Source organism: Odocoileus virginianus, chromosome 17, assembly GCF_023699985.2.
Source record: "Odocoileus virginianus isolate 20LAN1187 ecotype Illinois chromosome 17, Ovbor_1.2, whole genome shotgun sequence".
Classification (NCBI taxonomy): Eukaryota; Metazoa; Chordata; class Mammalia; order Artiodactyla; family Cervidae; genus Odocoileus; species Odocoileus virginianus.
The window spans coordinates 9,174,051-9,187,996 of NC_069690.1; the positions used below are offsets into that span (position 1 = coordinate 9,174,051).

Sequence of the window (13,946 nt, forward strand, 5' to 3'; positions counted from 1 at the left end):
CTGGAATCTGAAGTCAAGTGGGCCTTAGGAAGCATCACTACGAAGAAAGCTAGTGGAGGTGATGGAATTCCAGCTGAGCTATTTCAAATCCTAAAAGATGATGTTGTGAAAGTACTACACTCAATATGCCAGCAAATTTAGAAAACTCAGCAGTGGCCACAGGACTGGGAAAGTTCAGTTTTCATTCCAATCCCAAAGAAAGGCAATGCCAAAGAATGCTCAAACTACTGCACAATTGCACTCATCTCACACACTAGCAAAGTAATGCTCAAAATTCTCCAAGCTAGGCTTCAGCAATACATGAACCGTGAACATCCAGATGTTCAAGCTGGTTTTAAAAAAGGCAGAAGAACCAGAGATCAAATTGCCAACATCCGCTGGATCATAGAAAAAGCAAGAGATTTCCAGAAAAACATCTATTTCTGCTTTACTGACTATGCCAGTTTTTCACTGTATGGATCACAATAAACTGTGGAAAATTCTGAAAGAGATGGGAATACCGGACCACCTGACCTGCCTCTTGAGAAATTGGTATGCAGGTCAGGGAGCAACAGTTAGAAATGAACAAGAAACAACAGGCTGGTTCCAAATCGGGAAAGGAGTAAGTCAAGGCTGTATATTGTCACCCTGCTTATTTAACTTATATGCAGAGTACATCATGAGAAATGCTGGGGTGGATGAAGCACAGGCTGGAATCAAGATTGCTGGGAGGAATATCAATAACCTCAGATATGCAGATGACACCACCCTTATGGCAGAAAGTGAAGAAGAATTAAAGAGCCTCTTGATGAAAGTGAAAGAGGAGAGTGAAAAAGTTGGCTTAAAGCTCAACACTGAGGAAACAAAGATCATGGCATCCAGTTGCATCACTTCATGGCAAACAGATGGAGAAATGGTGGAAACAGTGGCAGACTTTATTTTGGTGAGCTCCAAAATCAATGGAGATGGTACCTGCAGCCATGAAATAAAAAGACGCTTACTCCTTGGAAGAGAAGTTATGACCAACCTAGTCAGCATATTGAAAAGTAGACGTTACTTTGCAACAAAGGTCTACTCAAGGCTATGGTTTTTCCAGTAGTCATGTATGGATGTGAGAGTTGGACTACAAAGAAAGCTGAGCACCAAGGAATTGATGCTTTTGAACTGTGGTGTTGGAGAAGACTCTTGAGAGTCCCTTGGACTGCAAAGAGATCCAGCCAGTCCATCCTAAAGGAAATCAGTTCTGAATGTTCATTGGAAGGATTGATGATGAAGCTGAAACTCCAATACTCTGGCCACCTAATGCAAAGAACTGTCTCATTTGAAAAGACCCTGATGCTGGGAAAGATTGAAGGCAGGAGGAGAAGGGGGATGACAGAGGATGAGATGGTTGGATGGCATCACCAACTCGATGGACATGAGTTTGAGGAAACTCTGGGAGTTGGTGATGGACAGGGAGGCCTGGTGTACTGCAGCCCACGGGGTCGCCAAGAGTCAGACACGACTGAGCAACTGAACTGAACTGAACTGAAGCAAAAGAAAGATAATAATTAGATCAAGATAAAAATCAACAGAATTTAAAGCAGAAAAATAACAGAGAAAAAACAAAACCAATACTTTGTTGAAAAGATCAACAAAATTCAATATCCTCTAGTCAGACTGATCAGGGAGAAAAGAAAGAAGACACAAATTACCAGTACCAGGAAGAAGAGAAATAAGACCACTGCATTCTAAAATGTTAAAAGCATAATAAGGGACTATTATTAATTTTATGCCAAAAAATTCAGCAAATTCAAATGAAAGGGAATAATTCCCTGAAAGACATAAACTATGAAAGCTCATTCAAGAAGGCGGCAACATGAAGTGCCCTATTTTTGGGGGGGCCATAATGTGAGGAATGCATGATCTTAGTTTCCCAACCAGGGATCGAATTTGCACCCTCTGAAGTGGAAGAATGGGGGTCTTAAACACTGGACTGCTGGGGAAGTCAGAAAAACTGCCTTATATCTATAAAGAAATGGAAAACTTCCTGTTTTCTTTGTTTCCACAAAGAAAAGATTCAGATGGCTTCACTGGTGTATTCTAGCAAACATCTAAGAAAGAAACATTACCAGTTCTACACAACTTCTTCCGAAACACTGAAGAGTACATAATTTAAAACCCACCCATCTCCAACATATACAAACAGCTTGTGGAGCTCAATATTAAAAGAACAAACAACCCAATCAAAAAGCTTGTACAAGACCTAAACAGCCATTTCTCCAAAGAAGACATTGGTGGCGGCCAAGAGGCATGAGAAAAAATCCTCAACATCAGTAATTATTAGAGAAATGCAAACTGAAAACCACAAGAGGTATCACCGCATGTGTGGAATCTAAAGAAACGGTGGACCTATATGCGGGCAAGAACAGAGAGACAGACACAGAGAACAGATGTATGAGCACAGAGGTAGGGACGTGAGGCAGGAGACTAGGATTGATACACGTGTCTGTGTAACAGCTGGGAACCCGGTGCATACAGCACAAGGAGCTCTGCTCCATGCTTTGTGGTGACCTAGACAGGAGGGAGGTGCAAGAGGGAAGGGATATATGTGTGTATGTACAGTGGACTCACCTCACTGTACAACAGAATCTAACATAACACTATACAGCCACTATATCCCCAAAACAATAAATAATGGGGGGAAAAACTCATCCTTTATCATAATATCAAAAATTCTGAAAGACCAAATAAATCTGACAAATGATGTAAAAATCTTGTGCCCAGAAAAGTTACAAAACACTGCTGAAATAAATGGACTCTTCTTCATGCAAGACTCAGTATTGTTAAAATGTCACATCTCCCCAAGTTGCTATATAGATCCAATGTAATTCCAACCAAACCCCAAAACATGGGACTTCCTGGTCGTCCAGGGGTTAAGAATCTGCCTGCCAATAATGGTGGCTCAAGTTCTAACCTTCGTCAGGGAACTAGGGTCCCACATGCCATAAGCCTGCACACCACAACTACTGAGCACACCTGCCACAACTATGACTCAGAGCAGCTAAAAAAAATTAATGTTAAAGAAAAAAATTTTTTTTTCAGTGGAAATGTTAATCTCTTTGTAAGGTTGAATCTAAAGTTCATATGAAGGTTAAAAAAAAAATTTCTAAAAAAGGGAAGAGCAAAGTTAGAGAGTTAACACTTTTCGTCGTGGTTCAGTCACTAAGTCATATCTGACCCTGCAAGCCCATGGACTGTTAGCACACCAGGCTTCCCTGTTTCTCACTATCTCCCAGAGTTTGCTCAAACTCAACTCCATCAAGTCAGGGATACCATCCAACCATCTCATCCTGTCACCTTTTTCTCCTTCCACTCACAATCTTTCCCAGCATCAGGGTCTCTTTCAATGAGTTGACACTTCACAGCAGCTGGCCAAAATATTGGAGCTTCAGCTTCAGCACCAGTCCTTCCAAAGAATATTCAGGGTTGATTTTATTATAAAAAGCAACAGTAATCAAACCAGTGCAGTAGTGGCATAAAACAAATCAGTAGGCAACATATATATGGACTAATTTTTGAAAAAGATGCAAAGGCAATTCAGTGAAGAAAGTCTGGCCTTCAACAGATGGTGTGAGAATAACTGGACAGTCACATATATATATAAATTAAAACAAAAAGACTACCTTGGATCCATACCTCATACACCAAAAATAGATCAAAATGGATCATAGTCCTAAATATAAAGCCTAAAACTAGAAAACTTCTGGAAAAAAACATAGTAGAAAATATTTGTGATTTAGGTTAAGTAAAGATTTCTTAGCTATGACAGCAGAAGAACAAACTGATAAATTACATTTCATTAAAATTTAAAACTTCCTTTCAAAAGACACTTCTAAGAGAGTGAAAAGACAGCCATAGACTTGAAGGAAATCTTTGCAAAGCACCTAATAAAGAATTTATATCCAGTTTTCTACACAAAGAGCTCTCAAAACTCAGTAAGAAAACAAACAAGGCTATAAAATGATGGCCAAAAGATCTGAATAACAAAAAGATCTGAACAGATACCTCAACAAAGAAGATACATGGATGACACATGAATTCAAGAAAGGATCCTTAGCATCATTAGTCACAAGGCAAATGTAAATTAGGTTGTTGCAAAAGTAATTGCGGTTTTGTATTGTTAAACTTTATCATCTGATATTAGAATACATTCATTCTTAAATAAATGTCATTATGCTACACATCACTTTAATGCTCATTTCTCACTTTATTCTTTTTTTTTTTTGCTAATGACTTATTGCAGTTTATTTTATATTTATTTTAGACTACAGAAATGATGTCAGACAAAAAGCAAATTTGAGTGATTTTTTTATTCGAGTTCAAAATGAGTCGTGTCATAAAGCACCAGACAACTTGTAAAATCAACATTGCATTTGGCCCAGGAACTGCTAAGAAATGTACTGAGCAGCAGTGGTTCAAGAAGTTTTGCAAAGGAGACGAGAGCTTTGAAGATGAGGATCATAGTGGCCGGCCACTGGAAGGTGACAACAATCAATTGAGAGCAATCATCAAAGCTGCTCTTCTTACAACTACATGAGAAGTTGCTAAAGAATTCAACGTTTACTATTCTACAATCATTTGGCATTTGAAGCAAATTGGAAAGGTGAAAAAGCTTGGTAAGTGGGTGCCTCATGAACTGACCTTAAATCAAAATAATGGTTGTTTTTGAAGTGTCGTCTTCTCTTATTCTATGTAACAATGAACCATTTCTCAGACTGCGATGTGCAACAAAAAGTAGATTTTATACAACTGGCAATGACCAGCTCAGTGGGTGGATCGAGAAGCTCCAAGGGACTTTTCAAAATCAAATTTGCACCAAAATGAGATCATGGTCACTGTTTGGTGGTCTGCTCCTGGTCTGATTCACTACAGCTTTCTGAATCCCAACAAAACCAGTATATCTAAGAAGTATACTCAGCAATCTGATGAGATGCACCAAAAACTGCAATGACTATAGCCGGCACTGGTTAACTGAATGGGTCCAATTCTTTTCCAGGACAACGCATGACTGCAGGTCATGCAACCAACACTTCAAAAGTTGAATGAACTGGGCTATGAAGTTTTGCCTCATCCACCATATTCACCTAACCTCTTGCCAACCAACTACCACTTCTTCAAACATCTTGACAAGTTTTTGCACAGAAAATGCATCCTCAACCAACAGGAGGCAGAAAATGCTTTTCAAGAGTTTGTTGAAGTACAGATTTTTACACTATAGGAATAAACAAACTTATTTCTTGTTAGCAAAAATGTGTTGATTGTAATGGCTTCTATTTTAATTAATAAAAATGTGGTTGAGCCTAGTTATAATGATTTAAAAATCACGGTCTGAAACTGCAATTACTTTTGCCCCAACCTAATAAAACCATAATGAAATATTATTACACTTCTATGAGAACACCTCAAATTAAAGACTGACTATATCACATGTTAACAAGAATGTGAATTAACTAATACTCTCAAAGACTACTGACAGAAATAAAAGTGATACAATCTCTTTAGGAAAAGAGATGGCATTTATTAAAAACTGAATCATGTATTTTCCACTCTATCTTAGGCGGACACAAGAGAAAAGGAAATATATGTCATGTCGATTTGTAAATGAATGTTTATTGCCACTTGATTTGTAAAAGTCAAAACCAGAAAGCAAACCAAGGAGAATGGATACACGTGTATCTTTGGCTGAATCTCTTTAATGTTCACCTGAAACTATCACAACACTGTTAACTGGCTATATGCCAATCCAAAAAAAAAAAAAAGAAGCAAACGAAATGACCGTAAATAGCTGAATGGAAAAACAAACTGTGGCATATACATACAATGGAACACTACTCAGCAATTAAAAAGGAAAGAACTATCCATACATGAATGAACTGTAAAATAATTCTGCTGAGTAAAAGAGATCAAACATAAAACGTGTGTGCGGTGCTTAGTCACTCAGTCGTGTCCAATCCTTTGTGGCCCCATGGACTGCAGCCTGCCAGGCTCCTCAGTCCATGAGATTCTCTGGGCAAGAACACTGGAATGGGTTACCATGCCCTCCTCCAGGGGATGTTCCCAACCCAGCGATGGAACCCAGGTCAGATTCCAACTATATTAAACACTAGAAAAGGCAAATTTATCTATGACAGAAAGCAGATTACGGGTTGCCTGGAGAGGGAAGTGTTGGAAGAAGCAGAACCAGAGTTTATAAAGAGGTATAAGGAATTTTGGAGGAATAAAGTTACTACCATGACTGTGGTAATGGTTTCACAGGGGTATACATTTGTCAAAACTTATCCAATTGTACACTTTAAATACATGTAGCTCATTTGTTTGGTCAATTATCCTTCAACAACACTGTTAAATGAAAAAAAAAAAAAGTGCACAGATCCCCAGATCCCACCCCTACGCCACTACAGCTGGCTTAAAAAATTTGTCCCATCATTCCAGCAGAAGGTTGCTTGACTATTCTCTGGAGGGGAAAATCTCTGTTCTCTAAAACAACATGCACAATTAAGAATGGGAATACTGGGGAATCCCCTGGCAGGCCAGCAGTTACAGTGGTTAAGACACCATGCTTTCACTGCCAACAGAACAGGTTCAACCCCTGCTCAGTAAAGTAAGATTCAGCAAACAAAGCAGCATGAAACACTGAAGAGAGAAACAAGAATATATAAATAAATATTTATGTACTGAATTCTATCAAACAGTCAACCAAGTGTAAAGACTGAATAAATGTATTTTCAGATATGTAGTCTCTGATTACTCTTTCATAAAAGCCAGAGGAAGTGTGATTCCAAAACAAATGTGTAAATCAACAGCAGGAAGCCATAGAAATCAGGGAACACAGGGTTTAACCTAAAAAAGAAATGAAGGGAATCCCCAGGATGATAATTAAGAGAACAATTGCATGAGACAGCTGTGTATCATATGAATTAGAGAATCTCAAAAACCAAATTCAAGACATATATCAAATATCTATACATTTTATTCATATTTATTCATTCACTATAGACTTTATCCCCACCTACCCTGAATCTAAAATCATAAAGTCTTTGAGGACAGATTTTTTTTTTTTCCATTTTGTCCACTGCTGTGTTCTAAGCATCTAAAACAACACCTGCTATTTATTTGGTATGTAATAGAAATTTTCTTCATAAATAAAAATGCTAATTTTATCCTAAGGATCACTACATGTTAGTAATTGGCAATAATATTGCATCTTTTTTTTTAATAATATTGTATCTTGAAGTCACAATGTCAGAAGATTTTAATCTACAGATTTAGATTCCCATTAGCTATTCTCCATAAAAATAATTACATTTTTGCAAAAACAAAATAAATCTTATTTTTCTGGGACTTCCCTGGTGGTGCAGTGGTTAACAATCTGCCTTGCAGTGCAGGGGACACAGGTTTGATTCCTGTCTTAGGAACTAAGATCCCACATGCTACAGAGTAACCAAGCCTCTCGGCTCTAACTACTGACTCTGCACACCACATCTAGAGAATCTGTGTGACCAGATCCCACATGATGCAACTAAGACTCAACACAACCAACAAATAAATATTAAAAAAAAAAATCTTTACCTAGTTCCCAAACATGATGGAGAAACTGAATCAGCTGATTCCTATTTCATAAAAATCCCTAGTACAGCACACAGATCCAGAGATCTTTGACCTTATATAAACTGTCAAAAAAACAACAAAACCAAAAAACTTTTCAAGTATATGAACAAAAAAAGGATAAAGACTTTATCTCATGTCATTTAATATTCCATTACCTGATGCTCTACTTCCTGAACTAAGGATTCCAGTAGTTCTGTTTCTTGAGTCAGAGATGTCTTCTGACCTATTTAAAGACAGCAAAGACGAACATTCAGGCTCGTTATTGGTTTGAAAATGAAATTAACTTTCATTGAACATATTCGATAATAAGAAATCAATCTCAAGTAAGCAAAACTTCTTCATTACAGCTATCTTAAAAAACTTCCCAGAATTGTAATTATAGTAGCTTTGACAAGAGGATTTCAGAACCAACACTAACTACAATAACAGACAAAATGCAATGTAATTCTATTAAATCCTTCTAAGAAACATATAATGACAACATACTCTGTGATGAAATTAATGTTACTGCTTCTTAAGGAATATAAAGATGTACCAAAGTATTTAATCAATCAACATTCTGAAATAATTCCTCCCCCCAAATTTAACAGCGGCCTAAAAAGAAGAATGTAGTTAGTGGACCATTTTGTATACGAACTGTCAGCAAGAGGTATGTTCTTTGAATAAAAAGGAACCTATGAAAAAGAATGCCCAGAGAGGAAAGCAGTCTCAAAGAAGCTGGAAACAGGAGGGAAAAATGAAAGATTATTACAGTGAAGGAAGAAAGATACTGCTGACATGATTACAGTACAGGCAGGCTTGCCAAATCAGACCATCTTCTGTGTAAATCACAGTCTGAGGAGCTGGAAGCATATCCCATGATGTTAGCAGAAATCATATCAATTTGGTGTAATGTTAACTGACATAAGGGAACAATTAATAGGCAGAATTCTTTTTTTAAAGCAATCTTTCCCCAGCCTATAACTTATCAACTTTTACTCTTCTAAGACGAATCTCAAGGAGGTTCAAAGCCCCATGTACACAAGAAAACTCACCCATCAATGTTATTAGCTTATTTTTCAGCTGGGTGTCTAATCGTGCTATCATCATCTCCACTGCATTCCTAATCTCCCGAACACGCTCATCTTTTGCATTTCTTACAGCTTCTACATTTCTTTCCTAGAAAATAAACAGGTAAACACTTTTAATTGAATTATTCAAACAGAAGTAAATGAACCTTAACATAATCACTGCAATTCTTAAAGTCATTTAATTTCCTTTAAAAACTATAAGCTAATAACACTTTTTAATTGTTCAAATACAACAGGAAACTCAGAAAAAAATTTTAACAATTAAAACATAATAAACTACATAATACTTTAACATTTAAACAAAAAAGATGTGTAACTACAAAAAACTGCTTTAGGTAACACATACAAAGCCTAACCATATAGGAAATCACTGTTCAAAAAGTACACTAAGGTCAGTTCACATCACCCTAAAACAAATGAAAAATCTGAAAAACCGTATCTGCTCTAGTTTACAAAGTTTTAAATTTTTTTCAGAACTAAGCTCAGAAAGAAAAAAATAGGGTTTTTAAAGACTGAATAGTACAGTTTTTTTTAAATAGCATACCACCAAAATAAAAAGTAAACTTTCCTATATTTACTATTATAAGCAAAAGCAGTGAGAATGTCAAACTACCAACAAAACACCTTCTTTACTGCCCAAATTAAAATATCATCAAAAGAAAACAGAAAAAAAGGTAGACAAATAAAAGCCAAATGGAAGACATCCAACTTGTTTATAGTCCAAAATGACTTTGTGCAGCATACACGTAACTCAAAAATATTATTTTCTGTATAAAGAATGTTATAAAAATGATAATCTCAATCTTGATTCCTGCATGACTAAAATAAAGTTAGGAATGGTCCACAAACCTCACTAATAAGTGTCATTCAGGTAACTTTGAACAAAATAAATTCCAAAAGTGTATTTTCTACTTAAATGTTTGATGCTTATTACACTTTCCCATAGAAATATTATTACAAATGGTAAATAACTCACCAGAGCTCTTGACCCAGACAATATCCAAAGAGTAGTGTTAAATATTACTCATTCAATTTTACAGTTCTAATTCAGAAATAGTTCATTCTGTGGTAGCAGAAACTCTCCCAAAGAATAAATGACTTAATGACTATAAAATGTCAATACTGAGTCTATTCAGAAATCAGTAATTGACTCTGTAACAAATAGGCTCATTGAACTCATTCATTGATTCCCTATTTTTCTGCAAGAACAGGCAATTCTCTGGCTCCAACTTCAGAGCAGGCAAGGAATTTGGATACAATTCCTCAGCTGGTTTAAAGTTAGTGAGAGAAACTATAAATACCTCTTATCAAATTTTCCAATCTTGAGTTCAACATCTGATTGATCTATCTTATAAAAAACATATATTTTATTATAGGGACTTCCCTGGTGGTCCAGTGGTTTAAGAATGCTCTTTCAATGCAGGGGGCAAAGGCTGGATCCCTGGCTGGCAAACTAAGATCCCACAGGCCACATGGTGCGGCAAAAAATTAAAAAAAAGAAAAATATATGTGCACATATATTATAAACTATAAAAGAAATAATGATCTTTTAGTAGTAGTAGTCTTACCACTTCTTGAACTAAGCTGATCAGTTCCATGAGACGTCGACGAAGTTTGGCTACTTCTTCATTCACTTTAGTAACATGCTGCTCATAAATTTCCGCCAAAGGTTTAAAGGTATGTCCACTATGCTATTTAAATTAATGAGTAGTTTTAGAACATTTTCATATATCTCATCTACATTTACATTCCTTCCTTAACACTCTATGGGTACTACTAAACTGGTAAATAATTTCATGTGAATTTTATCTTCTGCCTGTTACTTAAAACAGGCCAGAGTTTGCTTAAAATCACTTGGCCCATGCAGAAAAAAATCCTTCAAGATTTTAGATAATGGACTTTAGCAAAACATTTACTTACCTAGAATAGAAATCTTCACTTATTAAAGAAACAAAATCCTTAACCATGGCCAAAACCACCTGATACAACCTTATTTGTTTCTCTTCTCTTAGTACTAGCCTTCTTCTATGTCCTCAAACTTCTTCCCACCAGTCCTTTGCCAAAGAAACTCCTTATTCAAAAATAATGCTCTTTCCTCCACCCTCTTCAAATTCTCCACCCACTTAACTCCTACTTATCCTCTGGAACTTAACTCAGGCTTACAGTGTTGGTCCCATGGTCAGTCACTCTCATTAGCACTGTATACTTATTTCTAATATTTTTCACAACAGCAAGTGAGTATAGAACTAGCTGTTTGATATCTGTTGTGTTCATCACTGAACCCCCAGTCTCTAGCACAAATGAATCAATCAGAAAGGTACTTGAGAAAAGAAGATTTTTTTAAAAATCGTAAGATCTAAATGTCTACATTGTTTCACAAATGCCTATAAAGTTGTTCCATTTTAAAGAACTAGAATTGGAAATCACAGCCAGGATATCAGATCAACTGACCAGGGTATCAGATTAAGGAAAAGGCCTTGATCCTACAGCAGAAGATTTGCAAATAAATATACATTTTAGAGGTTTTCAATTAAAATATTTATGTAAGGAATGCACATCATACACCAAAATCTCCCACAAAAGAAAATTTTCTGGAATAACAAAAGATATAATACATTCTGCTATGAAGCAGATACATTTAATTTTCATTCTATAAACAGAGTAAAATGATATTACTTTCTAAATCAAACAAAAATGTCAGTGCTTTCAAGACTCTAACCAAAAATAATATGCTGAATTTGTTCCTCTTACCATTCCTCCCCAAAGTGCACACTGGTGGCAGATACACTTCTTACAAGTCCAGCAAAATACACTAAGTTTTTCATGGTGATTCTCACACCTATATGTTACAGAAAAAAAGGACAGTTATAAATTAATTAAAATTGGAACACAGTTACCACAACAAATACCTAAGTTTGGGCAAATAAGTCAGTCAATTTTAAATGACTCTATCTCAGGAAATATAAAATGAACTCCCATGGCTTTTATGTAAATTAGACTACATCAACTTAACCTATGTACATCAAAAGAAACATGATAGGAGTTAATACCCAAATTATATAAAGAGTTCCTACAATTAAACAAATACCCTAGACAAGCAGGAGAAAGGCATGGCAACCCACTCCAGTATTCTTGCCTGGAGAATCCCATGGACAGAGGAGTTTGGTGGGCTATATTCCATGGGGTCGCAAGGAGTCAGACATGACTGCAGCGACTTAGCACTAGCCAAGCAAACAAACAAAAACAATTAAAATATGGGTAAAATACAAAACAGAAACTTCTCCAAAGAACATACACAAATGGCCAAATGGACAGGTAAAGATGCTCAACATCCTCATTAAGGTAAATGCAAATCAAAACCACAACATTACTTCACACTGATTAGCATGGGCATCATAAAAAAAGGAAGGAGGACTTTCTGGTGGCACAGTGGGTAGGAATCACCTGCCAGTGCAGGGGACAAAGGTTTAACCCCTGATCTGAGAGGACTGCACACGCTGTGATCCAACTAAGCGGGTGCACAGCTACTAAACCCGAGCTCTAGAGCCCACGAGTGGCAACTACAGAGGCCGCGCACCCGAGAGCCCTGCTCCACAGCAGAGAAGCCGACACAGTGAGGAGCCTGTGCGCTGCAACTGGAGAGGAGCCCCTGCGTGCTAGAGGGTCTTTCCAAACAGAGACACCCACACCATAAGAAAACTGTCTTAGTGTTCACCTACGAAACTGAAAGGAATCTTGCAATAATGTCATTTAAAAAGGCATGTAGCACAATCTATGAAACACCTGGACAAAGAAACTGAGGACATACTTGTCCTTTTCATTTTCTTCATGTTTGGTGAGACTGCAGAGTTGAAGAGTATCAAGTTGCTGTGTTACTTCTTCTGCCCAACGACAGTTTACTAGTTCTCGTAACTGGAGTGGAGCACTGGAGGAAAAAAAAACATATATATATATATATATGTGTACACTCTCATTCAGGAATTTAAGATCATTTTCTAAAACACATTTCAAAGGTAAATACTGAGGTGGCAGATCTGCTAACTCAATGTGGGGAATCCTTTCAGAATTGTTTGTCAATTAATATCTCAACGAAGCTGGAAAAAAATTATCAATCAAGAAAAAATAAACACCTTGCTCAAAATAGAGCTCACAATCATATTCATACCAATTATTATAAAAATAGTAACAAAGACATAATGAAAAGTATGGTTTGCAGCCTATTTTTACAATAATGCACTATTTATTTTTAAAAAGAGGAATAAAAAAATTTTAGATTACAAATTTAATTCTCAATTCCTTAGCCTAAAGCTCTACTGCCCAAAATGACAGCCACTAGTCATATGTGACTTTAAATTAAAATTCAAATTAATCTTAAAAAATTTCATTACATAGTTACACTAGACTTACTTTAAGTGCTCAATTACCACATTTGACAGCAACACTAGAGAACATTCCCATCACATGGAAAGTTCTATTTGATAGTCCTGATTTTCTTAAAAGTTAATAGGAAAAATGCAAATACATGAAGAAAAATGGGCAAAAGATATAGACAGTTTAAGAAAAAAATAAATTATAAATGGCTAAAAATGTTAATAGATGCTCAGTTCCAATCATTTTTTTTAAGCAGATTAAAAACAAGATACCATTTTTCACTTAGCAGAATAACAAAAAAAGAAAACAAGACTGGTAACACTCAGTGTTAGCAAGGATGTGATGAAAAGGTACTTTCATTTTCTATTACTAGGAACATAAAATGGCAAAAAGTCTTTTCCTTCAATGGAATCTGGCATCATTTGAAATAACCAAAAATGGAAACAACCTTCCAGTATAAGCACAAATAAATGTATAATCTTACAGTGGATTATTACTCAAACATTGATTTTAAATGACATATGTGTACATACCATCAATAAAGGCACCACTAGATTTTACATGGAAAAAAGAAGCAAACAACAAAATATCATTTTTGTGTTTTAAGAAAAAATTATTATGTACACATACCAGTATACATAGAGAGATGTCTAAAAGAACAAACAAACAAACCAAACCTAACAGTTTCTTCTCAAAGTGTTAATTCATGAAAAGATTAGGTGGGGGGTATCAGAATCAGAAGCCTTTTTGTTCAGCTATGGATTTTTTTAACAGAAAGTTTATTAATTTTTGTAGTTACAAAAGGCAAGTTTAGAAGTTACACAATGATTTTCCAAAAGAAGGTAAACAATGCAATATATTCTATACAATTCTATG

At 36.0% G+C, this 13,946-nt stretch overlaps 1 protein-coding gene across 4 annotated transcripts in view; it reads right to left on the bottom strand.

The window, feature by feature from the left end:
• The window catches only part of TRIM37 (tripartite motif containing 37), a 171,726-nt gene that overhangs the window by 148,025 nt on the left and 9,755 nt on the right, over positions 1–13,946 (bottom strand). For all 4 annotated transcript variants that reach the window (XM_070478548.1, XM_070478547.1, XM_070478550.1 and 1 more), the window contains exons 4-8: positions 12,508–12,624; positions 11,451–11,538; positions 10,268–10,390; positions 8,664–8,787; positions 7,785–7,852 (exon numbers count right to left, since the gene is read on the bottom strand). In XM_070478548.1, the coding sequence (XP_070334649.1) occupies positions 7,785–7,852; positions 8,664–8,787; positions 10,268–10,390; positions 11,451–11,538; positions 12,508–12,624 (520 nt within the window). The remainder of the gene's footprint in view (positions 1–7,784; positions 7,853–8,663; positions 8,788–10,267; positions 10,391–11,450; positions 11,539–12,507; positions 12,625–13,946) is intronic.